Raw genomic sequence first — 24,567 nt, 5'->3', positions numbered from 1 at the left:
TTGACAGCTATGGATGGGGGGCACCTGCGTTAATTTTAGTTTCTGAGGGTTTCGGAGCCTGCTGCCCCATGGTGCTGGACAGGAGTGCCAGCTTTGCCCCCGGGGCCGTGGGTGCCATGCAGTGTGCATGGTCCTGTCACTGAAATTTGCGGGTGCCCAGCCCCTTTATGGGGAATTTGGTGGGTGCTTGGGCACCAAGGGCCCCAGGGAGTTGGTACCTATGGGGCTGGAGTAGAAGAAAATGGTGAGAAGAGTAGGGTCAGGCCCAGGGCTGGCCCAGGATATTTTGGCACCTGAGGTGGACCCCAAAACTGTTCTTCCCACCCTGCTATGGAAGAAGGGCTAAGGGAAGATCTACATCAGAAACAAGGGGGGAAGAAAGCTTGACATTTATATGTTGATATTATTATTTTATACTATTCTAATGATTGTTGAGTGTTACTTTTTTGATGTAGGCTGCCTATTTTAAAGTTATGTTTTATTATCACATTTTTGTATTGCCTTAGATTGTTATAAGATGTACATTTTTTGTTTCTTCAGCTTGTAAACCTCCTTGAATATTGTAAGATAGAAAGACAGTATACAAATTAAAAATGATGATGATGATGACATAGGGATCTTGCTGCCTCAGTGAATCCTGCCACCTGAGGCAGGCGCCTCACGTTGCCTCATGGGTGGGCCGGCCTTGATCAGGATGGTGTTAGAATCTGAAACGTGGGGAAATTGTAAACCGCATTGCTGCTAAGAGATGTGTTGGAGAAACCTGAGGACCATGTTTTTGAAATGAAGCCCCAGCATCAATATAATTTTATAAAACCCTTCAGAGTCAGAACCCATCAGTAACTAGCGAACCACAAGAAGCGCCCACTGTGCGTTATTCGAGATATGTCACATTTATCTCCAAGCAATAAGGATACAATGAGCAGTTCTTGCTTTCACCGCCGGGTGGCAATAAAGGTACAAGAAGAAGCATGTTGCTATAGTCAGTCATTCAAAACTGGGAAGGGGATGAAGTTGAGGACGATATTCGGTCCTGCAACAAAATGTTTCTTGCATGTGGAGGAGGGGTGGGGAGATATTGAAAGCAAGGATCATATTGGCTGCCTCATTTCCAGCTTCCAAATCCCCAGCTTTAGCTGGGATTCCCTCATTGTAGGGGGTTGGGCTAGATGACCCTTGGGTCCCTTCCAGCTCTGATTATATGAAAACACTACTTTCTCAGGAGTTCTCAGGTTGCCTAGAGAAAGCCACCCCACCTGAGAGCGACAGCTGTGCTTGTGCTATATCCCTCCTCCCCTTGTTTTATGGGACTGCCAGCATTCGCCCACACATTGTTTATTTCCCCTTTTCTTGTCCACGAAGCTTTTTTGAACTTTATGGACTTCTGCAAATCTTGGACTTGCATGCAGATACCTTGTGCATGGCTGGTGCTGTTTGGCTATGTAAGTATCGGCACTCACCCCTGAAGTTGGGAAATAGAGGAAACAAGTAGGGCCATACCACAGAACATTGCTCTGGTGTTCAATACATGAGCCTGTGGCTCGGGTTTAAAAACAACCAAATGTTAGTATCAAACATCTTCTAATCATATGCATTAAAAAAACCCTTTTCAACTTGTTTTTTAGATATATATTTTAGATACATATTGTGTTTCCAGCATTTAAAAGTGCAACCTGACTGTATGTAAGACTTCTGCATGCAACTGAGTTCTTGATATGGCATGCAAGGAGCTCTGAGAAAGAATGAGGTGGATTGATCTTCGCTGCGACCTGAGGAATATGGAGCATTTTATTTTCTACTAGGAATCCAAATGAGTGTTGGCTTCACCTCTACCCTGCGTTGTTAACATTGGACTATGTTGCAAGAATGCTATAAGCTAATATTTATCAGTGCAGCCCTCCAAGCTGTAGTAGGTCATATAACAGTGACCTACAGCCATACTCCAAGCCTGCAGTGATGGTTGTGGGGGTCTGATACCTCTGGACAGCGCTGCAGGGTTGTTGTTGTATGTGGTGTAGTGGTTAAGAGTGGTGGACTCGTAATCTGGTGAACCGGGTTCGTGTCTCCGCTCCTCCACATGCAGCTGCTGGGTGACCTTGGGCCAGTCACACTTCTCTGAAGTCTCTCAGCCCCACTCACCTCACAGAGTGTTTGTTGTGGGGGAGGAAGGGAAAGAAGAACGTTAGTCGCTTTGAGACTCCTTAGGGTAGTGATAAAGTGGGATATCAAATCCAAACTCTTCTTCTTGTTGTTGTTTACCTGGCCTGTAATATTCAATGTGAATTATACTCTGGGCTGTAATAAGTAACTGCTGCAGCTCCTTTGAATCTGCAGTATGTTTCTGCTGAATGTAGCATTTCCTTTTATAATAATAGTAATAATAAATTTTATTTATACTCCGTCCTCCCCGGCCAGAGCCGGGCTCAGGGCGGCTAACACCAGTAAAATTACAGTAAAAACACAATAGGGAAAAAAACCTTAAAATACTGCTTGTTTACATTGTTTTGCTATTTTTAGGTGTTCTGCTCTGTTCTGCAGGGGGTAGATCAGGATACAGTATAAAGAATTCCAAATAAATACATACTGGAAGTGCGTTAAGAAGTGGTGGGATCTAACTAAAGTTTGCTGAAATGAACATTTCATTTAGGAGCCGCCATCTAGCAGATGTGCAGCAGCTATTTCAGAACAGAAACTCTTTCTTGTTGGCATATATTTGTGGAAAGAGGAATTTTGTCACCAGGTCACTGTTGGCATTTATAATGTTTCTCATCGCCGGCCCACACAGCTTCTAACTATGCAGCTGAAGTCATAAGCATGACACTGCAAATATGGAAACTGAGGTTTTTAATAGGGGGAGAAAACCCGCCTAGAAATCATTTGGGAATTTAGACTTTTTCGAACACTCTCTTGTAAAAGTTCCTTCCGTAAGAGTCACACAAAAAGAAATTCTCATTGAGGCTATCAGCAGAGTGGGTGTTTCTCAGAATAAGCAATACACATTAACTTTTCAAACGCCTCTGCAAAATTTTACCTTGCACAGGAAGCCATGGTAACTGTTGTGTCATAAGCTTCTGCTCCAGTTAAGACTGGGATCTAGCTGCACAGAATTTAGGCTGTAAATTCTTTCTTTCTGCTTCTAAAATTCCTCCCTGCTGGCCAGTTGCAGCTTCATCCATTCAATCTTCTGGAAGGTTATGGAGTTTTAAAAATTAAAAGCTAAGATTTCCTTCCTTGTGATTAGGGATGGTAAGACATGTGCTTATCCACATTTATTGTACCTTTCCTCCTCACTTCCCAGGCATGGTTTGTGCCTTACTGCTCCATGTCTGAGTGCCCGTTTTTGTGCTCCAGAGCTTTTCCCACCAAAACTTGCTCTTTAAAGCTGAATCAGAGCAAACGGCAATCTGTGGGAAACCCGATTTGCCATTTGTTCCGAGTTGGCTTTAAAGAGCGAGTTTTTGCAGGGAAAGGTGTGGGGGTGTGCTTGGACATGCCTGCTCTTGATGTATTTTTAATCCTTGTTGGAAGCCGCCCAGAGTGGCTGGGGAAACCCAGCCAGATGAGCGGGGTACAAATAATAAATTATTATTATTGATGGGGTTATACTCCCTCTGAAGGAGCAAGTATGCAGGGGTACTTATGGGGTGTACTTATGGATCCTTTGCAGTCGCCTGAGGCTCAGGTGGCCTCAGTGGGACAGAGTGCCTTCCATCAGCTTCAGCTATGGCCCAGCTATGCCCCTATCTGGATGGAGGTAGCCTAACTTCTGTTGTCTATGCTCTGGCAACCTCTAGGTTAGGTTACTACAACACATTATACGTAGAGCTGCCTCTGAAGATGGTTCGGAAACGTTAGCTGGTGCAGAATTTGGCAGCCAGGTTGCTCATCAGGGCAAGGTGGTTTGAGCATATTACACCAATCCTGGCCCAACTGCACTGGCTGCCAATTAGTGTCCAGACCCAGTTCACAGTACTAGTTTTGACTTATAAAGCCTCAAACGGCTCAGGACTGCAATACTTCAAGGACCGCCTCCCTCCGTATGAACCGACCCAGACCTTGCAATCATCATCTGAGGCCCTTCTTTGTGTACCTCCTCCATGAGTGGTCCAGAGGGTGGCAACACAAGAACGGTCCTTTTCTGCAATGGCTCCCCATGTGTGGAATGTTCTCCCCAGAAGGATTTGGCTAGTGCCTTCCTTATATACCTTTAGACACCCAGGGGAAAATGTTCCTCTTCAAATGTCTTTGTGGGAAGGGCTGGAGGGAGGGGGTTATGGGTTTGTGGGTTTTTTGTTCTTGTTTTTATAATGTATTTTGTGCTTTTACATTGTATTCTTATGACGTGAACCACACTGAGATCTATGGATAAAGGGTGGTATACAATTTTAATCAATAATAATAGATTTAAAATATGTGTACCTGTGCCACAAAAGGTGTGCATAAGCCCTAAGTTTCAAACCTCACCAGAAGCTTTTCTTTTAGGAATACTAGGTGCAGAGGTACCCAGGGACCGGGGGGGGGGCTGTTTATGTATGTAATAACAGCTGCTCAAATGACGCTTGCTCAGAAATGGAAAGAAGATACAGTCCCAACCAAGGAAGAATGGCAGATAAAATTAATGGACTATGCAGAAATGGCAAAACTTACTGGAAGAATAAGAAACCAAAAAGAAAGAACTTTTAACAATTTAACAAAGATTGGGGAAGATATGTGGACTAACTGAAAAATTAATTAGCAGGATTAATGTATAACAAGCAGTTAAGTAAATTTGTTAAGGAATCTTTAGATTTTAAATAATAATTTGGAGATGCAGTAAGAAAATTACCACATAAGAAACCACAAAAGGGGGGGAGGGAAGTCAAGTGATGTTATTGGATAGTTTATGCAATTTTAATGATTGTTGTAAAATTGAGAATCTAAATATAACATTTGTTTTTAAAAGAGAAAAATACATTTCAAACCTCATCTGCTAGCTAGCTCTTATGCATGAATGGCACTCAGAAAACAGCTGCCGTAGAAACAAGATTAGAAAGAACCACATGGTAAACATTTTAAATCTACAAATAGCATCTGTACACATAAGAGGAACCAGCCAGTAAGTCCAGTATTATCCTGACTCTCCTTTCTAGATCTGAGTGGTGTGTGTTAAATGCTGTGCTTGCAATTGAGGTTAATACAGCCACCATGCGGTAAGCTTTTTGTGTGTGCAACTACTGCAAAATTATTAGTCACCTATTTCCACCCACAAATGCCTCATGACCTTGTAGTCTCAAACTGAAACTGGCAATTTAACTATGATCCATATGCTAACTGACCAAATCTCAGTTCCCACTTCTGCACAATTCACTTAGGAATAGAGGAAGGTGCCTGCTTGGGGAGAGGTTCGCCTGATGTTGTATGATACCAGGTGACTGACAGGTGATTGTGATTTGCGCAAAATGATTTTGCAGGCCAAATTTAGATGTCTGATGGGTCTATAACAAGACCCATGGGCCAGAGTTTCTCCACAACTGACATAAAACAAGACAGATATCTAGAAAATTGACTTTCGATTTTAAATTTTGTATTAATCAACATGCCACATACCCACAACTAAAATAGACCACAGCTGACTCCAGGGCACCCCAGAGTTATTTACATATGTCTTGGGAGACAATGGAAGAGTGTGCCTTTGGGAGTGAAGGCAAACTGTTGGAGAGTTACGGCGCCTGCTGTGGCTGCAGAGACCGGGATAGTGCCCAGTTATAGGAAAAGTATATTAGCTCTAAAACAAAGTATGATTACTGGTCAGAAGAGGATATTGAATGCTAATTAATTCAAACACTGAATTATTACCCAACATATGAGTTGGTGGGTGCAAGGCACCCTAACTCATGGATTAAGCTAGTGTTAGAATTTAATTGAAGCTTCTGTGTTGAAACTGTGTGTCAGACCCCATGTTAGGACCTATGCATGACCCATGTGTATTAAGATGTGTGTTAGACAATTTTAATTTAGTGGAATAAGCATGTGTGAAAAAACTAATCAAGCTAGGCAAACTTCATAAACAGTGTATAAGACACTTCCAAATCCTGGAATCAACTAGTGTAAAAGCTAGTTAAGAAAAGAAAGATTTCTTTTTGAGGTGATAGCCTGGGGATGAGACTCATTAAGACTCAAAGGATCAAGGGAAATCTCATCATGTGAAATCTACAGTTTATCATATGAATCTTTTTCTGTCATGCTGAAGCAAATGCTGTGTATTAACTTTAAAATAAACCTGTGGTTTCTACAGAATCTTGAGTCATTTCACCTGAAGTGAAAATGCTGTTTTTCTCTGTGTGGGCAAGTTTTGAACCTTGAACACCCACTAAAATGTGAACGGAGGAACCCACCCCTCAAATTAGCTCCTTAATTTGTTCCCATATATGTACTTGTATGAATGCCCCATTAGTGCTCATCAACCCTACCAGTAGCAAGTACCGGAGAACCTGACAGCAGAAGAAATATCACCTTTTTGTGGTGCAAACTACAATATAATTTTTTGATGCATGAGAATGTAGACAGTGTAAATAGTGGAAGCTGCTAAATCATAATGCAGACAGCTCTTCAGCCCATGAGTTGAATTTTCTTCCGTGAAATGGTTTGGCATTATTTTTTAAGTATCATTCACCTCAAATGAAATTTCCTCTGACACGGAAGCTTGATGGAACAACCCTGTTTTTATTTTCTTGAGTTTTACCGTGAGGGCTCGTCTTCCCAAAGACAGCAGTCCTGTTCCGATAACCACTGAGGAAAGTGACTTCATCTGCTTCCTCTGTGTTTGGTTTTTTTGACAAGTAAGCACAGGAAACCCTGTACAAGTGGCAAGGCAGAAGGAAGAACCACTCCAGCCCAAAGGAGCTAATCAGTCTGGAGCACGCAGAGTTGCTGTAGAACCTAGGGCTGTAGAAAGTGGAGCAGAGATGCTCGCTGAGATGAAGTGTTTGCATGAAAAGATGCTCACTGTATTGGTGGTTAAACAGACACCAGAATGGATGTCGTGGTGATATAATTGCGTGCGCCATGGAAGCCAAATGTGGAATTAATTTTGTTCTGAAGAACTGGAGTGCCTGTGCCCTGCTCACTGTCACAGTGGTGATGGCAACAATTGGTAAGTCTTACTTTTCACTGAAGGTGTTGCCTTTTCTTATAAAGTCTTCACCTTTCAGTTTCACCCACATTGAAGGATATGTAGCAAAGTGGCAGCATGGAAACAGGCAGCATGGACCGGATCGTTATCATCTACTTATTATATTTAGACCTAAGGGGCAAATAGCGGCATACATTTATCAAAGCAAATATTTTTAAAGAGGAAGAAAAACCTACTTCGAATAAGCTGGGAGTTGGCCTGAGTATAAATTCCTATCACAGTATTATTTAGCATAGGGATGGGAGACTTGTGGACCTCCAGATATTGCAGGATAATAATAAAATAATAATAATAATAATAATAATAATAATAATAATAATAATAATAATAATTTATACCCCGCCCATCTGGCTGGGTTTCCCCAGCCACTCTGGGCGGCTTCCAACAAAACACTAAAATACAATAACCTATTAAACATTAAAAGCTTCCCTAAACAGGGCTGCCTTCAGATGTCTTCTAAAAGTTTGGTAGTTATTTTTCCTTTTGACATCTGGTAGGAGGGCGTTCCACAGGGCGGGTGCCACTACCGAGAAGGCCCTCTGCCTGGTTCCTTGTAACTTGGCTTCTCGCAGTGAGGGTACCGCCAGAAGGCCCTTGGCACTGGACCTCAGTGTCTGGGCAGAACGATGGAGGTGGAGACGCTCCTTCAGTTCCCATCATCTCAGACCATTGGCTATCCTGGCTGAGGCTGGCTGGGAGTTGGAGCCCAACAGCATTTAGAAGGCGGCAGTTTCCCCTGCTCTGCTTTAGCAGAGTATATGTCTGAATTTAATTATGCAAATATGCTCACTTTATAAACAAATCTATAACGTCTCTCTCTTTTTGAACTCTCTTGGGATTCTCTCTATCACACCTGTTGAAAAGCTTACGACTTTTGCTGGCATCAGTTCCAGCCCATTCATCTCCAGGGCTGTAGGAAGGCTGGTCTGGTGTTTGGAAGACCACTATGTGAAATCTGAATACTTCTCCTCTGGTGAAGGAAAGCAGAAGACAGAACAACTTTGCTGGCTGGAATTGTCAAGGGTTGGTTGGGTGCAGGTAGATTGACTTCACTAAAGTAGTGATCAGACCTGTATCCAAAACACCAGTTTTGTGCAGGGACAATCTAATAATTAGAACAGTTTCTATCCCTCCTGTTAATTTTATTATTATTATATTACCATTTATATGCTGCTTATATTTAAACACATTAAAACATAGGTTAAAACATCTCAAATAAACAGCAAATACAACATTCTAAAAAACATAATTAACAACTGAACAGCCTCCTCTAGTATCAACATAAACATTATGCATAAAAATCAGCTAGAAAAGTGCAAGGAAAATTCACAGCAAGCAACTGAACAAAATATCCTCTAAAAATCAGGAAGTAAAATATTACAAATGAAAATAAACTAAAAAGTGTCATTTATAAATAATAACTTAAAGAAAAAATATGGATTGCATGAAGGCAGAACAATTTAAAGTTTTACTTGAGGAAACCTCTTTCTTCCACCCTCTTTGGCCATCTGCAATGGAGAATAAATAGATTCCTACTGACCACAATAGTCGGAGAAGACCGTAGACGAAAGTTCAGTGAAGGTTTACTGAAAAACGCATTGTCTCCATGGTGTTGAGATGGTGGCCTGTCAGCACATTTTGGAAAACTGCTGAAAAGTCTATTGCAAAAAGGGAATAAGCTGTAATTTTGGCACGTGTCAAAACAGTCATAAAAATCCCCAGTAAATATAATTTGTGTGTATCAACCTTTAGTTTTCAGAGGTGGACTAAAATGGTCCTTTGGGCAGAGGTCTTTCCATTCCTCAAGTAACAAAACTGTGCTTTATCCTTTTAATATATTGACTGGAATTAGTAGGTCAAACTATATTATATACAAACACGTGTAATGATAAAGCAGAAGCTCGTTTTGTTGTTACATGACAAGCGAGTTTGGGAGAGGGCAACTGGAAATGGTGATCCAGTAGGTTCTTAACCCTTACTCTACCCACAGTTCCTTGCTCCAAATCACCTTCCAAAGAGTGTCATCCCTACAGGGTGGTACAGATACGCGTTTGGTCCCATTAAGCACTCGTCCCACAACTATTTTATTTTACAGAATCTACATACCACTTGGCTGTAGTAAAACCTCTGAGTAGTTTGCAATAAATATTAAGATTATCAATAAAAACAGTTTTAAAATAAGCTATTAAAACTATTTGAAAGGTAATGAAAAGTAACAGTAAAAAATTTAAACATGTCAACATCTATGTTTTATTTTGTTTTTTTATATGTGCTGGAAGCTGCTCAGAGTGGCTGGGGAAATCCAGCCAGATGGGTGGAATATGAATAAAATTATTATTATTATTATTATTATTATTATTATTATTATTATTAATGGATGGACTTGCCTAAACAAAGATATTTCAAGCAGGTGCCAAAGGTGTATCACAAAGGTGGGGTGAGGCAATCCTGCAAGTAACTGCTTCCAGGCCATTATATACCAATAGTAACACCTTGAACTTGACCCAGTAGCAAATGAGCAACTAGCGCAGATCTCTGAGCAGCGGTGTTATATGCAGTCAGGGTCTTGTTCTTGTCAGCCACTGTGCTGCAGCATTAACTGCACTAACTGCACTGTTTGGGTCAAGTGCAAGGGATGCCCCACATAGAGTGCATTGCAGTAATCCAGTCTTGAAGTAACCAATGTCTGAAATATTGTGGCCAAGCTCTCCCAGTCCAGGAACGGCCAAAGCTGTTGTACCAGAAACAGAGGCACTTCTAGCCACCAAGGCTACCTGGACCTCTAGTGACAAAGCTACATCTAGAAGTACTTCCAGGCTGCCTATCTCCTCCTTCAGGAGGAATGTAGCCCTGCCCAGGTCAGGCAATTGACCATTTTTCTCTGATGTGGGAACCATTCACCCACAGTGCCTCCAAATTTCTTGGATTCAAGCTCAGCTTGTTTTCCCTTAACCATCTCACCACTGTGTCCAGGCCCCACACAACTTCCCATTCTGTGTTATGGAGAAATTTTCCTGATTCTCTGTTCCTAATGCCTTCTGCCGAGGTGGTATTTTCAGTAAACAAAGGTCCACCAGACAGCAGTTACGTTTGCTTATAGTATGAATTGGTTCATCCCTCAAATTGCTTTCTAAAAACTCTGGTTCAACATTCACGTTAATGGTTTCTCTAGAAGGCACTCATTATTCTCCCACACCCATTTTAGTCTTACAACAAGCTTGTGATGTACATTAAAGGTGATTGGCCCAAGGTAAGCTTCTCAGCTGCGTGGAGAGTTAAACCCGAGTCACCCAAGTCCTGTTCTAGCACTCGGAACCACTACACCAAGACTGGGGAACCTGTGGTCCTCCAGATGTTCTTGAAACCCAGTGCCAATTAGCACCAGTCCCAGCATGGCCAATGGCAGGGAATAATGGGAGATGTAGTTCAACAAACCCTGGATAACCACCCAGAGACTGCACACACTGGCCCCATGCCACTAAACATGCACACCTAATTGTGCATTCCAATGTGAAAATTACAGTGCATGTATCCATTTCCAAAAGAAGATCTTGAATGATTTTGGCAGCCTCCAGAGGTTGAGTCTTCTCTTGTGGATAAATTTATATGGTCATTATACTAATAAATCTGGGCTATGTGCCTTGTTTAACATGTGTTGGTGTCTTATTCACCGGTCTAATCTTTCCCTCGGTTTCTAGAGTAATTACATGGACTGTATTTATTTATAACACCAACAATAACAACAACCACAACAATTATATGTCATGGTCCTTTTATGGTTTTGTCTTATGACTGTTTTTAGGACCATTCCCAGCAAGAGGGTCCATTCAAAATAAGTCTGAACAGCATCATGCCAACAGTTCAGTCACAGCAATGATGGTGAACAATATTAAACCTCAGCTGGCAGAAGGTAACATTGCACACCTGTATTTATTAATTATAGTAGAGCAGATAACAATGCTATTTTACATAAGTTTAGTTGTTAAGCCCTGGAGAGATTAATGACTAAGCTTGATTTAAAAGGAGAGAGAGCTGTATCTAGTATGTGAACACACTACACTGCGCTACACCTATAGGGTGGATTTAGAAAAGAATTTTACCAATATTTGTTTTTGTTTATCTTTTTTAAACATTTGGTGAGTGCCTCTTATGCTTTTATATTGCAAACTGCGCTGTAATATTCGACTGAAGGGCAGTATGAAAATGTAATAAATACGGTAATAAAATAAAATAAATTGGATTGCAGAAAAGCTGGAAACAGATGTTTGAAATAAATGAAATTAAAAATTCAGAGTGAATTTGTTCGGTTCATAATTCCCAGCATTTTATTCCAGTTTCAAAATAATTCTCCTTGCATTTAATAAGTTTACCACTTTCTGCAGATTACAGCAACAAGATTACAGTGTAACAATGACCAGACATATCAGAGGGTCTAACTCTCATGTTACATATCTCTGCTGTTAAGTTACCTTATAGTATATCTTATTACAAGGGTCACACCGCATCAGTGTGTTTAACAACCTTTCATGGTAGTTTCTTTCTAACACATTGGAAAACCGTGTTTTTGTGATTCCTTTTGGATTTTATTAAGGAGTATTTGAGGATTAAAAAAACAGCTTGGTCTCAAATGTAGTCCTCAGATTCAGCTAGGAAAACCTACTGATGGTACTTTTTTTTATATATCCTTCCAGGCAAATCAAAAACGGATGCAGTGGTTGGCACTGAAGTTATACTGACCTGTCCCCATCAGAGACCTATGATAATGGTATCTTGGAATGCCAACTTAAAGAATGGAACAGTTTGCTATTTATCATACATCAGTGATAGAAATCAAACAGGGGGAAACTGCAGTGAGGATAGCATGTGTTGGTTATCTAGACCAGACAAGGACTCCACCCTTCAGATAAAGTCAGCACAAATATCCAGTGAAGGAATATATAAATGTTCTACAGCAACTGCTGATGGAACATTCAGCCATGAACATAATCTAACCATATTAGGTAAGAAACTCCATGTTCTTTTCCTTACCTATAAATCATAATATGAGACTGCTACATCTATTTTATTGAATCCAAACATTTAAAACTACTTTTAAGCTACTGGCAACCACTGAAAGCATTTTGCAGTAATATTTAAGCACAACAGTGATAAAAAAAATGTATGCAATAAAAAATAACCTATAAAATTGAATTAAAAACAAACTATTTCTACTTCTGCTCTTCCTTCTACAGCTGCTGTTACAACTACTACACGTTTATTAATATTTTTTAGTTGTGAACAAAGAACATAGAAATGACATAGTCTTTTCAGACATAGGACTTAAAGCTTCTTCTGTTTCAATCTGCTTTTTCAGTGCCTCTTCTCTGCTTTCTTCTCAGCATGACCAAACATGAATATAAATACCAGTTTCAAAATGCTGAAGTACACAAGTTTGAAAAGGCTGACAAGGGTGTACAAAAGTGAAATGGGAGGGAGGGAATAGAACTTGGGAAAGGAAGGTTGAATATAGCAATATACTGTGCAGAAAATGTGAATTTGTGGTGAGTGAGACTGCATTTTGTTATCCACACCATTGGCAGGATGTGTTCTGAGGGAACTACTGCTCCTAAAATGTCACAAAATCTCCCTTCCCTGTTTTGGTATCCAACCAGCAAAATTCCTGTGTGTGTGTGTGTGTGTGCTTTCATTAACATTTCACCCTTGGTATTTCAGAAGTCTTTGTTTTCTCTATGAAAGTATGACCCTTACTTTCTCCATGATATCCCTGGCCACTACAACTAACCCCAGAGCTTCCTTCAGTACTATCTGCCTTTCTTGCTCTCTTCAAATATCCGCTAGCTCTCTCCTATCAGATTGAAGTGAGGCAGAAGGGGTGTGAAACAGGCATCACTCAGGCCAATCTCAGCCCTGTCACATCATACAGTGGAAGGTCACTCTACACATTCCACACCATTGAACACATAGGGAGATCACACAGGATCTTTCTTCAAATACCTTATATTCTGCAGCAGAAGAAAAATTGGCATGGTGTCTGCATTATTCCAGAATACCGGCAGAATAATGTTGACACCATGTGGAACTCTGCAGGAAAATCCAGAGAAAACATGCATTATGGTGCTTTAAAAGCCATATGTCTCAAGTGAGTCACCTCTTCACACACCTGACTGCTCAGCTTCATAAAACTCAGGCTCCCTCCAACTCTCCAAGCGGTCTCTAAAAACAGCATGATGAGAACTGTAGTCTACACTAGTTCTGAGCTCCATAGACCTTGAGATGGCATCCTGCCACATGAAATCTCATATTATAAAACATGTTTTGTGCTTATCGCACTTCTGCCTGTCTGTCCAAACTACCCATTCAGACTCCTCACACTCACTATGTAACCAGCATCACAAATGTCAAATGGAGGAAAACCTTTACAACTCTGTAGTTCCAGTCTGTGTACTCTGCCATTGTTGAAGGACACTGTCGTAGGATTCCTTATCAAGAGAGAGTTTGGAGGAAATGTACCTAGAGATTTGTCCTACTGGTTTGCCCAGTCTGTGAGGACTTAAGCCTTGTTCAGATACTGTATTTAAATTTCTCAGTTTAGAGATCGATTGGGTATCAGACTAACATTTTATTAGAGGACAGATCCCTCTATACTTCTGAAAAAGTGGCTTGTTTTGCCTTTGGAGTGGCAAAATTTTACAGGGAAAAGTTTGTAGGAATGATGTCAAATTCTTCAGAGGAGCAAACTCTTATCTGACAGAATGCCTGGTTTTAATAATTATTTTAACTGTGTAATGCATTTTATTCTGTTTTAGGTTTTTTTGTTTTTTTGTAATGGTTTTGGCTACACAAATTTGCACTCCCTGGATGAGAGGCTGCTCCCTGGATGCCTGCAACTTAAAGTCTGCCACGATGTGCACTTGTGTGCTGGGAAGAGAGGTTGATTTTTAAGTCAGACTGGGGATGAGGGGAAGAGGGGACTCCTAATAAGTTATAGTTTCCAGGATTCTTCAGTGGAAGCTGTTCAAAGTGGTACACTACAGCTTTCAGTGCCTAGTGCAGATGAGACCTAATTGTCCTCTCTGCCCTGGATGAGTCAGTGGCCAGCCACGCTGAGTCAGACCACGAGTTCTTCCTGCTGTAGTGACTCTGCTCATTACATGGCATAGTGGTCAGCAATTCCTGACAGCATGTATAGGAATATGTTTACTCATCAGGTTTCGTAAGCGACTTATTTCTTCCTCAAATGTGTATTTTGGTGCAACATAAGATACCAATAGAATATCATACTCTCCAACATTTCTCTGATGAAAGCAGCGATGTCCTATTAATTTTATTATTTATACCCCACCCACCTAACTGGGTTGCCTAGCCACTCTGGGCAGCTTCCAACATATGTAAAAACATGGACTGCAAGAAGATCAAACCTATCCATTCTGAAGGAAATCAGCCCTGAGTGCTCACTGGAAGGACAGATCCTGAAGCTGAGGCTCCAATACTTTAGCCACCTCATGAGAAGAGAAGACTCCCTGGAAAAGACCCTGATGTTGGGAAAGATTGAGGGCACAAGGAGAAGGGGACGACAGAGGACGAGATGGCTGGACGGTGTTCTCAAAGCTACCAGCATGCGTTTGACCAAACTGCGGGAGGCAGTGGAAGACAGGAGTGCCTGGTGTGCTCTCCATGGGGTCACAAAGAGTCAGACACGACTAAATGACTAAACAACAACAACACTACATTAAACATTTTTATTTTTTAAAAAACAAGTTCCCTATAGAGGGCTGCCTTTAGAAGGCTCAGGAGGCAGATAACTCCATACCCTCCAACATTTCTCCAGTGAAAATAGGGACAGCCTAATGAAAAGTGGGACATTCCAGGATCAAATCAGAAACCAGGATGGCTTCTGTAAATCCAGGACTGTCCCTGGAAAAGAGGGACACTTGGAGGGTCTGGAATAGGCAGCTCTGCTACCTTTTATGTCCATCTTTTTATGCCAGGGGTGGGGAACCAGATGTGCATACCCTCCAATGTGCTGCAGCGGAAAACGCCCATCTTCTGGGGCCACAGGACAGGAGGGGCATGAGTTACGGCTATCAGCTGCCTGTGTTAAGTGTGTGTGGTTGTATGTGTGGATGGGTCTGGCCCTGCTCACTGTGGGATCAAGGCACCCGCACTACTCAAATGCAGTTCCTGACAGCTTTACACTGAGTTAATGCTCCCCACAGCCACCCAAACACCCTCCATTTGCCGCTTCTAATCTAGAGTAGGCCACATCCCACCACATTGATAAATTTAACTGACCCTTCGCCTCATTTGTTTGTTTCCTCCAGTACCTCCTGAGGCGTCCCTGATTCATGACGACATCAATGGAACTGCCATTTGCAAGGCAGTTGCAGGGAAACCAGCTGCACAGATCTCATGGTCCCCAGGAGGAGAGTATAACACCAAGAGTGAAAATTTGCTTAATGGCACACAGACTGTCACCAGCGTATACAAGGTCAACAACTCTGAGGGGAGCAAAGTAACTTGCTTTGTCTCCCATCCTGCATGGAAGGAGTCCTTCAGGCTCTCATTAGGTAACCCCAAGAATCTTTTTCTCTCTGTGCTAATTTGTGGTTTCCACTCTCTGATACGTTTTCCTGAGAGATCTCAGGATCGCCCCCTTTTCACACATGTTCTTTTGTCAACTAGGACTTCTCTTTTCTCCCACATTTGCAGCTTATATGAAATCTTGATGACTGGGTGGTTTGATGTTCTGCTGCATTTTCCAGGTTACATCTCCCATTTATGTGCCACTGATCTAGATTCAACTTGTAATTTACCCTGTTTTATTGTTTTTTCATACACACACACTCACACATTTCTAATTGAGTATTTTTGCAATGGGAACCAAAACAAAACACAGGACACATACCAGTAGCAAATTACTAAACAAAGGTACAGGTAAGGTATGGGATACAAAGTACCTCCCCCACCTTCCTTTTTTCCTTTGTCTTTCTGTATTTTTATCAATTTTAATTTTTCACATCGCACATAAGATACATCAACCACTTTTATTAAAACTATCAAATCAACTTCTTACATTTCACTCTAAAAAATCTTTCCACATATTAACATGAGATCTTAGGGGGTTATAAACAAAATCTGCTTGATGCTTATAATCCCAAAATGGGTGTCACACATTATAGAACAGATGGAGGATGGAATTCCCTTTGGTTGCATGAATCTGACACATCAGCTTTTCAGCCAAGGAGGAAAGATACCACTTATGTAAGAATTTTCAAGAAGATTCCCTTAATTGGGCCAAAAGAGTTTTAAAAGTTCCCAATTTTTCATTAGAGATTATTACTTGAAGATCCATTTCCCAGGGAATTTAAAAAAAATATTTTTAATTCATTATTTTTATTTATAACATTTTGGGTGCATTTTTTTTTAGCTAAAAAGGCAATTAATAATGTTCCTTTTCAGTATTTTTTTATCAATGTTCTTACTGTATGCCACTCTGGATGCATTTTTGTCTAGAAAAATGGGATAAAAATAAAATGAAATAAAAATCAATTTACTAATATCCACTATTATCCTTCTTCTGGTGGTGTGTTCCAGGGATCTTGGGTTTAGGGCTCACATTTTGGCCTGTAGTATTACTAAAAAAGTAGGAAAATTTCTCCAAATGATTGTAGTTCCTTTTCTGTCTAAGGGCCAGGTCTGGTGTAATGTTTTCCTTCAGAGGCAGCCTTTTGGAATTATTCCCATGGAAAATTTTGCATGGAACAGTTTAGGTCAGCAATGGACATTTAATATTTTGTTGAGAGCTGCCTAGAGTGGCTGGGACAACCTGGTCAGATGGGTGATGAATAATAATAATAATAATAATACTTATTTAATATGCTCATGTTGAACTGTTGCCAAGTTCTATTGCTTGCAGAGATTTTCTAATGTTCTCCATATCCATTGGAAATCAATCCCAAAGCACTGCCATGAAGGTAAATATTCTGCAGGAAACTGATAGTGCCTAAATGAAAAAGCTGCACAGTTCACAACAGTGGTGGGAAACAGGCCTTTCACATGTTTGCCTGGAGCTGATGGGAGTCAGAATTCAACATTATCTGATTCCACACCCCTGCAGCAGTATTCCAAAAACAGTATTATCATTCCGGACAATTATCCTTCATAAGCATCTATCCAAGAATGATTTTCATAGGAATTCATAAGAAGAGGGTGGCTGGCAATCATGTTTCTTAACTTTAATGCATTCAGTTAATGGATGCCAAACTTTAGAAAAGTTGTCCTTCATTTTTAGATGGTGTAGGGTTTGGGTATATTTTGTTAAGTTTTTCCATTAAAGCAATGATCTGGAGGTGCCAATAGTCTTGCAAGTCACCTGAGGATCCCTTTGGCCACCATGAGTCTGGCTGCTGCAAACAAGAATCAAAGCAGCTCTTGATAAAGAGATTTTTTGGGCAAAGATGTTGAGCTTTTTTTTTTTTGCCCAAAGCTGTTGAGCTCCCACTCCCCCCCCCCCCCGCCCCCCAAGTTGTTGTCAAAATCTAAACTTCTGACATGGGGTGCCACGGATTCCAGCGATTTCCGCCCAAACACTGCTTCCAGAGGCCGAAACATTGTCCGGGAAATTCCGGACATATGGCAAGCTTAACTCAGGGCATCGCAAGGGTAGGTATCTCTTGTGGATATGCTTATATTCATTCTCCCAAATGTGCACTGATGGGGTTTCAAATGGGGGTTTGTTCCACAGGCTTGCCATGTTTCTAAATCAATTGTCTTGCCTAGGTCACTTTCCCATGGTTGTCTTAAGCTACCTGTGGAACCCAGTGAGGTTTCCAAAAGAATCCTATATATACTGGAGAGTAAGCCCTTATCAGGGGACGTGGGTGGCGCTGTGGGTTAAACCACAGAGCCTAGGACTTGCTGATCAGAAGGTCGACGGTTCGAATCCCCATGACAGGGTGAGCTCCCGTTCTTCAGTCCCAGCTCCTGCCCACCTAGCAGTTCGAAAGCACCTCAAAGTGCAAGTAGATAAATAGGTACTGCTGTGGCAGGAAGGTAAACGGCGTTTCTGTGCGCTGCTCTGGTTCGCCAGAAGCAGCTTAGTCATGCTGGCCACATGACCCAGAAGCTGTGCGCCGGCTCCCTCGGCCAATAAAGCGAGATGAGCGCCGCAACCCCAGAGTCAGTCACAACTGGACCTAATGGTCAGGGGTCCTTTACCTTTAAGCCCTTATCAAATACTGAGTTTTGCTTTAGCATAATTTCAAAACGAGTTAAATACCTTGTTGTTTGGGCCTGAGCTTCAGAGGGTACATACAAATTCTAATCTGCAACTGTATCTTTTGTTGACTGATCTATTAATTCCATCCATTACACCCATGTCTCCTAACTGGCATTTCTTGTACTTTGCATATTTCCAGGTGGACAAAGTAAAAAAAAGGAAGATGTAACAATCACCATTCTATTTTCCAGCCTTGCTGGTGTCTTGGGAATTCTCCTGCTTTCAGTTTTCATCTGCCTCCTCTATAGAAGGTATGTATGCCAAAGTCCTAACATAAGCCAGTTCTACAGCTCTGTACAATTGGTCAGCTGCCACAATGACCATAAATTCAACTTACTACAGAAAAACAGCAAGGCATTATTTATACAACTTTCTGCCTCTGGGGTAGGATAGGATAGAATGTAGGAAGACCTTACAGAGACAAGAAAACCAAGAAAAGTAGTTGTGACTAGGTTGGGGAGAAATCTATTTAGTTCTTTGAATTTCAACATGAACCAACTTAATTTGCACTTCCCAAACCAATTTGTCAACCAAAATGCAGCCATCCTTAAAAATTCACACTTCTCTGATTTTTTCAATGTGTTCTCCAACCAAAGCACACATACAAAATTGCATATATTTGTGAAAATAATAAGGAAAATTCATTTGGCTGGGAGAAATTGTTTGCAAAATTACCTTAAAAATGTGTGCAAATTCTCATGCAGACTGTTTTTTTAAAAAAAATAATGCAAGCTGATGTGGAAAATGCTATAATGAACTGAAAATTGAAAAACATGGGAAACTGAGACAAATGTTAATTGACAGATTAGTCAGTCCCTATTTCTAACAAGTCGGACGCAGGTGGCGCTGTGGGTAAAACCTCAGTGCCTAGGACTTGCCGATCATATGGTCGGCGGTTCGAATCCCTGCGGCGGGGTGAGCTCCCGTCGTTCGGTCCCAGCTCCTGCCCACCTAGCAGTTCGAAAGCACCCCTAAGTGCAAGTAGATAAATAGGTACCGCTTTATAGCGGGAAGGTAAACGGCGTTTCCATGCACTGCGCTGGTGCTGGCTCGCCAGAGCAGTTTCGTCACGCTGGCCACGTGACCCGGGAGTGTCTTCGGACAGCACTGGCTCCTGGCCTCTTAAGCGAGATGAGCACGCAACCCCAGAGTCGGTCACGACTGGCCCGTACGGGCAGGCGTACCTTTACCTTTACCTTTATTTCTAACAAAGTAGTGGTGATACTCTATATTCGCAGTGGAATGTGTATGTGTATTAGGATCAGTTGTAAGATATTTCAATGGGTACACTAGATCTGAAATTATCCTAGGGTCTTATAGATGACATGTTGAGCCAAACCCATTTTGCATGGTATTTGGAAGAAGGAATCTGATTATACTCTCCCCTCCCTGCATATGCCAGAAAAAGAGAAGTTGCAGCACCCAAAAGTCCTGAAACAATGCCAAGACCAAGCATCCAGGTAAGACCAAGGAAATAATAAGAGATTTGCTCTGAAACCAATTTTTGGTGTTAAAAAGGGCACCATACTTTTACCATATGGTATAGACATATACAGGCTGCTAGCTGTGTTGCCAATCATGCTCAAAAGCCACCAGAAGTGCATAGTCATAGTACTCAGTACTGTACAAATTAAATGTTTCTTGGAAGCCACCTCACACTTGTTGTGGGCAGTCCTCACCGTGTGTCCACCTATTTTGAGGCTACAACAATCTGTGTGTATTCTCGCCTTCCTTCCTTCCAATCTTCTCTTTTCTGAAGACTTCTCTTCTGGGAGGGGAGATCCCATGTATCCCCCATTTGGTCAATAGATTACATAGCCTGGCAGTTTAAGATTTTTTTTTTTTTACAAAATTACATTTTGTTTTCTTAATGGTAAAAAATTTTTCGATGACTTTTCTATAACTCTTGAAAATCATGTGGCATAAGAAAGAAAGAAAGAAAGAAAGAAAGAAAGAAAGAAAGAAAGAAAGAAAGAATAAATAGTATACTGCCCATCTGACTGGGTTGCCCCAGAAACACAAGCATGAATTTATTACTAGTAGTCAAGAACTTTTCAGTGCAGAAAATATCCAAACAGCTGAGTCTACTGCTAATCATAATTCCATACTTTATTAACTTTGATATTGCCACCCACAGTGTATTTCACAAAATAAAAACTCTGCAGTATAAAGGGAATCTTTTCTCATTATTTCTATTGGGGTGGTACAAGTGTGTGTGGGGGGGTAAGTCAGAACATTTTCCTGCATATCATGAGATGAAATAAACAAATGGGGTTGTGGCAGCTTCCTTCGTGTTTTAAAATGCTTCAGAGTTTTACTTAGGTGACGAGCCATGTTTTCTTCTCAAAGGGATGAACTTCTGTTTTGTAGGAGAGTGAGTTGGAGCCATATGCCATTTTCGTACAAGTGGAAAATGTGATCTATGAGAAAGCAGGTGACTTCCCACAGAGTGAATGACACTTCCCACCAGAGCTCTTTTCTTCAACATGAAACGGTGTCTGACTTGAACTGTGTAAGAGAAAAATACATGGGCAGGGGGGTCATTAACACCTTACAGTGACCCTCCCATGGACATGGGTACATCTTGGCTTTCTGTATCCTTCCCACAAACCCAACAGCCTGTTGTCTCTCTCTGCCAATGCCCCATACTTGTCAAAAAACCAGAGTCAATTATCTGTATGTAAAAGAGGCTGAGCAATTATGCACCTTTTCTCCAGGCTCTGTGGAATTCTTCCAAGAACTCTGCTGGCCTTAAATATTCTGCTCTGCATCATAACGAATCTTCTTTTTCTCACATTGACTGTATTTTTCCAGTCTAAGCATTCAGAAAGCTGTTTCGAAAACTATGACAAGAGGTGATTCTAATTAATTGTCACTGTCTTTCTGCCTAATCCAAGCAGACCATTCACTTCAATATGGGGCATTAAGTACAGGTTAAGAAGATCAAACGCATCCATTCTTAAGGAAATCAGCCCTGAGTGCTCACTGGAAGGACAGATCCTGAAGCTGAGACTCCACCTCACGAGAAGAGAAGACTCCCTGGGAAAGACCCTGATGTTGGGAAAGATGGAGGGCACAAGGAGAAGGGGACGACAGAGGACGAGATGGTTGGATAGTGTTCTCGAAGCTACCAGCATGAGTTTGACCAAACTGCGGGAGGCAGTGGAAGACAGGAGTGCCTGGCGTGCTCTGGTCCATGGGGTCACAAAGAGTCGGACACGACTAAACAACAACAAGTACAGGTTGAACTGGGAAGGGCTCTCAGGGCGAAATCACTCTTTAAGAGCACTGTTCTAAAAAGGGGACCATGTGTTGAGATTCCTGCAATGCAGGAGGTTGCACTAGATGACTACAATTCTATGATTCTAAGGACCATATAACCAGCATTCCAAGGAACTGTGCCACGGAAGAAAATAACTGATCTTTCTCTGACTGACAGACCTGGAAGTAGGACATGCTCCTGGAAGACCGCATCCTGCAGAAGGACAGCTTCTTCCTAAAGTTCTCTAGATTATGTTCTACATGTCAGTGAGGTTAATAGGGAGAGAGCAGGTATGGTGTTGTCAACTGAGTCAGACTTCGAGAGCGAGCTAACCTACCAAATAGAATTGTTGTGAATGGGCATGTTGCCCCAGACTCCTTGGAAGAGTGGAATGAAAATATAATAACTAATAGTAATAGAACTATGGATAGCTCAGACTCTTAATCTTGGGGATTTGGGTTCGAGCCTCACACTGGGGAAAAGATTCCTGCATTGCAGGGGTTGGGTGACCATTGCGGTCCCTTCTAACTCTACAATTCTCTGATTCTATAAGAGAAAAGTGCCTGTAGCCCTTTGTGACAAAGTGCCTTATGAAACTTCTCAAAAGTTAATGGCCGTATGTTGTCTATACTTTGCCATTAGTGAAGAAATAGCTCTTCACAGATCAAGAGCAGAAAGGGGTTTCTTAGGTTGTGCATAGGAACCGAAGAAGAGCCCTGTGCAAAAGCCTATCTATATGGCATCCTGTTTCTCACAGTAGCCAAAAAGATTTCTATAGGAAGCCTATAAGGAGGACACAAGTGCAATAGTGCTTTCCCTTCAGCAACTGGTATTGAAAAAAATGTCCCCTCCAACACAGGAGATAATACACAGCCAACATGACTAGCAGGCATTGATAACCTACTATCAATTGAATTGATCAGCTTTCTGCTGTTTAGACTCATCAGCTGAGCACGCAACAATGTTCCTTGATTATCTGAGAGCTCTAAAGTAAGAACTGGATCCAAATGTAATCAAAAGAAGGAAAAGGAACCCAATTGAATTAGAGCAATAAGGATGTGAATCAGGACTGGGTTCAGGCTTGAGGGGGTCCTCTGATGAACCCCCTCCTCTGTCAGTGGGCCTTAGGAGACTTATCCAGCTGTGGTAGCAGGTCTAAGTTGCACTGGGACACTGTGTCTAGCCACCCAGAGCAACACTAGGCTTGGGGGAATTATAGGAAATTTAAAGGATAACTAGATATAGCCTCCAGCACAGAGGACCAGGGCAGACATTAGGAGTGAGCCTTGGTTGCTGCCCAAGGATGCTATGTATCTTGGTCCTGATATGACTGTAGCTTTAACAGCAGCAGCAACAAAAAAGGAATCCATAATGACCTTATATTACCTTGTCAAGAGTCACTAGGTAGCATTTCAACCTCATGGTCAGTCATGTTGTGGGAGAAAAACATTGTTGTGCACATGGCAACAGGGGTCTCTGTGCATACTTTGGGTATGCTTTCCTTGGAATAAAGGTAGCCAGAGAGTTGTGATGTCTTTGTGATTTCCACAGACAACAAAACAGGCCACTGGGTGTTCCCAGCTCCACCTGTGAGAAGGGAATGGCTGTTCTTCTCTCACATTAATTCCCAGCTTTGGGATGTGGGGAGGCTCAGCCCTGATTTCCAATGGCTTTCCTTCCATAACCACCCATCTATTGACAGACATCTCCTTAACAAACCATGGTCATTTACTGCTCTGCCAGGGCCATCAGGGTAATCTGCACCAATCCTGATTGTTCCATTAGCGCTCTTCTGACCAAATCTCAGCATTAGAGCCTAAAATCGCAGGGCTGCTCAGATGGCGTCTAGACTAGCCCCTACCCCAAAATGGACAATGTTTCTTAGGCCTCTTCCACTTGCTTTCCCTTAACAGGTCTGGAAACTTTTTTATATAATTCTCAAGGAACCGAACCTTCATTGATAAGCCAATGTGGTGTAGTGGTTAGGGTGTTGGGTTAGGACCTGGGAAGCCAGTGTTCAAATCCCCACACTGCCATGAAGTTCACTGGGTGACCTTGGCTAGACAAATCAAAAAAGCAATTCAGTTCAACACGTTGTAAACTTCATACAGGGAAATCCTGCTGGCAAAAGACGGGACTCCACAGTGTTATAATGCATATAAAGTGCTTTGTTGTAGCATTCATATCATATAAAGCTTGTGCCAGTCACAGCCTAACTTACCTCGCAAGGTTGTTGTGGGGATTAATTGAGGAGGGGAAAACCATGCATGCCACCTTGAGCTCTTTGGAGAAAAAAAGTGATATGTAAATGCAACTAATAATAATAATAATAATATTGATCCCATCCATTTTACTGAATGTGTGCAATCTAATTTGATATTTCTGCAACTGTAAATTTAGAACAAATAAAAAATATACATGAATTTTCCCCTGAGGCCTAGACCACCATTGCCTCCTGTTGGACCATGTATACCCCAGTGAAGTGTGATCGCAGTGGAGCCATGAAACAAGGTCTGGTTTTTTTGCATATTAGGGGAAATGAAGTAGAGAAATGCTGAGTGGTTTTCCTAAAGTCACACAGGATGTCTGTGGCAGAGACAAGACCAATGGGTGCAGACCTGTGAAGAGAACTTGAGAAGATGTCAGCTCTAGCTTCCTTGTCTGTTTGTTCCATCTAATAGCCAACCAGCAGAGCAATGAAATGGGGCCACCTCCAGACAATGTGAGGGTTTCTGTACGCTCATGGGATTCCCCAGATACGCAGGGAAATATTACTTAGTTAAAAAGAAATGGAGACAAAATCCCCTTCTGTGGATGCATAAAGTCCTTCCATAGGAACAAAACATTCAGAACAGC

General features: G+C 41.7%; 1 protein-coding gene across 6 annotated transcripts; it reads left to right on the top strand.

Annotated features, from left to right (window-relative positions):
• Nucleotides 1-6,449: 6,449 nt before the first annotated feature.
• CD200R1 (CD200 receptor 1) lies at nt 6,450-24,138 on the top strand. 6 transcript variants are annotated; one of them, XR_014547669.1, is made up of 8 exons: nt 6,450-7,132; nt 10,974-11,081; nt 11,863-12,171; nt 15,493-15,738; nt 18,641-18,700; nt 19,852-19,909; nt 20,820-23,235; nt 23,527-24,138. XR_014547669.1 is itself a non-coding variant. In XM_083611829.1 (7 exons), exons 1-7 carry the CDS (start codon nt 6,970-6,972, stop codon nt 20,866-20,868), a joined length of 993 nt encoding a protein of 330 aa, XP_083467955.1. In that variant the 5' UTR covers nt 6,450-6,969; the 3' UTR covers nt 20,869-24,138. The 6 variants fall into 6 exon arrangements, 2 of the variants coding, with proteins under 2 accessions (XP_083467955.1, XP_083467954.1); XR_014547670.1 differs by having other exon boundaries at nt 20,820-23,238; nt 23,519-24,138; XR_014547671.1 differs by having other exon boundaries at nt 6,465-7,132; nt 18,589-18,700.
• Nucleotides 24,139-24,567: the final 429 nt, after the last annotated feature.

Source organism: Podarcis filfolensis (assembly GCF_964270895.1).
Source record: "Podarcis filfolensis genome assembly, chromosome: 4".
Classification (NCBI taxonomy): Eukaryota; Metazoa; Chordata; class Lepidosauria; order Squamata; family Lacertidae; genus Podarcis; species Podarcis filfolensis.
This window is presented reverse-complemented; position numbering and strand designations above follow the sequence as displayed.

Excerpts from the sequence above, each read along its gene's own strand:
- CD200R1 (XM_083611828.1), top strand. The coding sequence starts at position 6,970 with ATGAAAAGATGCTCACTGTATTGGTGGTTAAACAGACACCAGAATGGA. Across the intron at positions 11,082-11,862 it reads TAAACCTCAGCTGGCAGAAG|GCAAATCAAAAACGGATGCA; the intron begins GTAACATTGCAC and ends ATATCCTTCCAG. Across the intron at positions 15,739-18,588 it reads GTCCTTCAGGCTCTCATTAG|GTGGACAAAGTAAAAAAAAG; the intron begins GTAACCCCAAGA and ends GCATATTTCCAG.